Source organism: Sinocyclocheilus anshuiensis, unplaced genomic scaffold, assembly GCF_001515605.1.
Source record: "Sinocyclocheilus anshuiensis isolate Anshui unplaced genomic scaffold, SAMN03320099.WGS_v1.1 scaffold1843, whole genome shotgun sequence".
Lineage (NCBI taxonomy): Eukaryota > Metazoa > Chordata > Actinopteri > Cypriniformes > Cyprinidae > Sinocyclocheilus > Sinocyclocheilus anshuiensis.
Window position 1 is genome coordinate 234179 of NW_015552675.1, and position 4070 is coordinate 238248.

At 36.7% G+C, this 4070-nt stretch overlaps 1 protein-coding gene across 1 annotated transcript; it reads left to right on the forward strand.

Annotated features, from left to right (window-relative positions):
* Positions 1 to 945, forward strand: or55c1 (odorant receptor family 55, subfamily C, member 1). The gene has a single exon (XM_016459145.1). It carries the CDS (start codon positions 1 to 3, stop codon positions 943 to 945), a length of 945 nt encoding a protein of 314 aa, XP_016314631.1.
* The last annotated feature ends 3125 nt before the right edge of the window (positions 946 to 4070 follow it).

Here is a 4070-nt window from a genome sequence, read left to right on the forward strand (position 1 = left end):
ATGGGTGACCGATCAGTCAACTTCTCTTTTACTGAATTCCAGTTGATTGGATTCACAGACCTAAAAGGGTACCGACCGCTACTCTTCATTCCTTTTTGCATCATCTTAGTTTATACATTATTTGCTAATGGCATTTTGATTATCATTATTGCAAAAGAGAGAAAATTACATGCTCCCATGTATATTCTAATTGGTTTGATTGCAGCTTTAGGGTTTTTTGTGCCAATATACTTTATTCCAAGGATGTTGGTTGGCTTTCTGTGGGAAATTAATACAATTACGCGGCATGAATGTCTAATACAAATGTTTTGTCTACATTTTTCTGCTTGTTTCCAGTCCACCATCTTACTTGGGATGGCTGTGGACCGATATTTTGCTATTATTTATCCTTTGCGTTACAATGATTTTGTAAGTTTGACAAACTCTCTTATTTTCTTCGCAATTCTTAGCATTCGGAACGCTGTTAGCATTATTGCCATGGTTGGTCTAGTTGTGCCACTTACCTTTTGCAGAACAAATTTGATTTACCACAGTTTCTGTGAGCATACATCAGTTGTTAATCTAGCTTGTAATGATCTTACTAAAAACTATTTAGCTCTTACAGTAGCTTTCGGTATAACATCCGCTGACTGTTTTCTGATTTTTTGCTCTTACGTCATCATTTTTGTTGTTATATTTCGCTCACCTTCTGGTGAATCCCGCCATAAAGCCATTCACACATGTACCACACACATAATGACCATAGTAATAGCCTATATCAGTGTTACCGCTGCATTTGTTGGGTATAGAGTAGCTACAATACCCCGAGATGCACGTATCTTAACTAGCGCAATGTATCATCTCGTTCCTGCAATATGTAACCCTATCATTTATGGTCTCAGAACCACAGAAATTAGAACTCAAATTGTGAAATGTTTCAAATTTAATAAAATTACCACATATTGATTGGCAAATACAATGCATGAAATATTTTTGTATAAGGTGATTGTGAGTTTGTTCACTATATGTGCCTGAGTTGATTATACTCACAGTTCACTCTGTATTAGTATTAGGACTGCTGGTAGTTAATACTGATTAAAAAATAACATACTTTTATTACTGTCAGTTATGTTGTTTTCTGGACTTTTAGGTTCTGTTTTATGGATTTGCTGTGTTTTGTTCCTGTTTTCTATGTTCTTGCTTCTTGTCTATTGCAAAGGACACTGCTAATGTTGCACACATTTTTCTTGTTTTACCCCTTGTTATCCTCTGTAAATATCATCTTCAGTTTGTTCAGTTCTTTGTCTTGTGTGTGTATGTATTTGCCTGTGGTTTTCATTGTTTCCTCATGGATTATCTTCATTTTTGTTTATAATAAAAATTAAACTGCATTGAGATCCAGCTCATCCTTGTTTGCCTACATGCTGTGACAATCAAAATGTTCATGTATACTATATATTCTCATTTCCCACAAAACTGAATAAACAATAGATGAATTCATTACATTTTCAAATTATAAAAATAAATAAATAAAAATGGATTATTGTCATGCATGTCTATAGATAAGACTATTGCTAGTGGTTGAATATGTTTAATCACTGGCAAGAGAAGAACTTGTGTAACTGTACCATGCACGTCTCTGTGAATATGTTTAGCGTGTTATTACAGTGACCATTGTGATTAACATTTATGTAAACCATCTTTAGAAACACTTATAACCTCATCTATAACTACTACTTATTGATGAAACTTTACAATGAAAGTACCCTCATTGTATCCATTATCATAATCTCTGTATTTTCACAAAATGAATATAGGCCTACTGTAGGCCTACTATCAATATGTATTATGAGTATCAGCAACTGAACTGCATCACTGAATTTAAGTTCTCTATATACATTATAATGCCTATGCCTTATGAAAGGCCTATGTTACAGTTTATCATTTTCTGTGAATGAGGCCGTGCACTTCAGACACTGTGAAATAACTGCTTCATCACAGAAGAGAAAATAGAAACTGTATTGACAATAAAAGCAAAATTAACCACTCACCACTTTTCTTAGCCTCCGTTTCAGAAAACTTAGGGGTGAAACACAGTATGACAACAACTCTTACAACTCACAGTCAAGGGTGTCCCTTGACCCTCAGTGTCCTTAAAAGAGTTTTTGTCAGATTTATCTCACTTCTGGATACACATTTTTCACCAACATATATGTACACACACACACACACACACACACACCAGTCATTTTATTTCCCTCATATTTTATGTTTTGATTTTTTTCTTACCTCCTTTTTATTTATAAAAACACCAGGCACTTCAAGCTATGCATACGTCCTTTCTCCCACCTGCAATACCCTGTGCATGACTTACACTGGGTTAATATTCTATGTAGTATATAACATGCAGAATTACAATTATAACACAGTTTTAACACTTATTAAACAATAAATGGTCATATATGGTGTTTTCTAGTGCTCGCGATCAGTAAAGTGCATGTTAATTAATTTTTAAATCACAACAACTTATAGGCTACATTTACAGCGCACAATACATGCCAATATTAGACCATACCCAGATAGCAAGAACGTTTGGGCCAAATGTGGCTGATAGCTGTCACATTTGGCCTAGGTATGGCATGGCTTGCTCTTTCAATCGCCGTTAAAAAAGAAGAAGATGATGAAAAAGCTCCCTATTTACAACAACAGCCTTTGCCCAGACACATTCGTATGCAGGTAAGTGCAGTTTTGGTGTTCTAAATGTTTTCTAGGGGTGTAATGGTACACTTATTCGTACCGAAAATTGTACCGAACAAATACAGTGTAATTTTAACCACTGCACGAGCGGAACTTAATCCGTTTCAATTCATAACCGTGAATAGATCTTCACTAGGCTATACATTATTACTATACATTACATTCTGTAATCGTAAGGTTTGTGTTTTGTTCTTTTCGATAAGAAACAAAGTCTCATTTTTTAAATTATGTATATTTTATCAGGAAATTAAATCCGTAAATGCCTTTTTTACGCTCTTTGATGTGGCGCGACAGACCGCTGCAAGTGGTAGCGCGGAGAGCGACCCAGTCAGCAAATTTCCTTTGGCTGGATCATATCAACAGCTGAAGTGTTGCCCAGATTAGTTCGTGTTTGCCGGTGTAGTGCCGAAATTTGCACCCTGCCAGATTATGCACCCCCTAGTATTGGTAGGTTTAGGAGTAGTCTCAAAAACTACACTGTGCCACGTCTGACTGTAGTGTTGACGTCCCAAAAACTACAGTATGTGCTAAATCGGACAGTGAGGATGACGCTCCTCCAGCTGTATTCTATGCTGAGTCGGACAGTGAGGATGACGCTCCTCCAGCTGTATTCTATGCTGAGTCGGACAGTGAGGATGACGCTCCTCCAGCTGTATTCTATGCTGAGCCGGACAGTGAGGATGACGCCCCTCCAGCTGTATTCTATGCTGAGCCGAACAGCGAGGATGACGCCCCTCCAGCTGTATTCTATGCTGAGCCGGACAGCGAGGATGATGCCCCTCCAGCTGTATTCTATGCTGAGTCGAACAGTAATGTAATGTTGACATCCCTGAAGCTACAGTCTGTCAGACAGAGGACAGAGTTTCACCTCAGTCAGTTTCACCTTTTGCTTAGAATTCATTACAATGTACATGTATGTTCACAGTTAATGACTGAAATATGAATTCTGCACACAAATGAATCGTAAATAATCCGTGTATCATTTGATCATTCGTTTTTTTATTTAATACTGAAAGTAGAAAAATGAGAAAACGGCTCCTTTTTTCGTTTTTTTCCAAAAAAACTAAAAACGAAAATTCAGCTTCAATTTTAGTTTTTCGTTCATGGGTGGAAAAATGAATAAACAGCTTGAATATTCGACAGAATAATAGTCCTCCACTGCTGCAGTTGTATGGATCCTTAACGCATTTATTGCAACTGTTTTCAAAATCTCATATTAACAATCACAGACTATAAATTATTTTTCAACAGACTATCAACAGTTTGTCCAGGACTTATATCCATCATAACAACTGTCTTTCTTCTAGGATGGTTATCCCAAACTCGTTCCACTG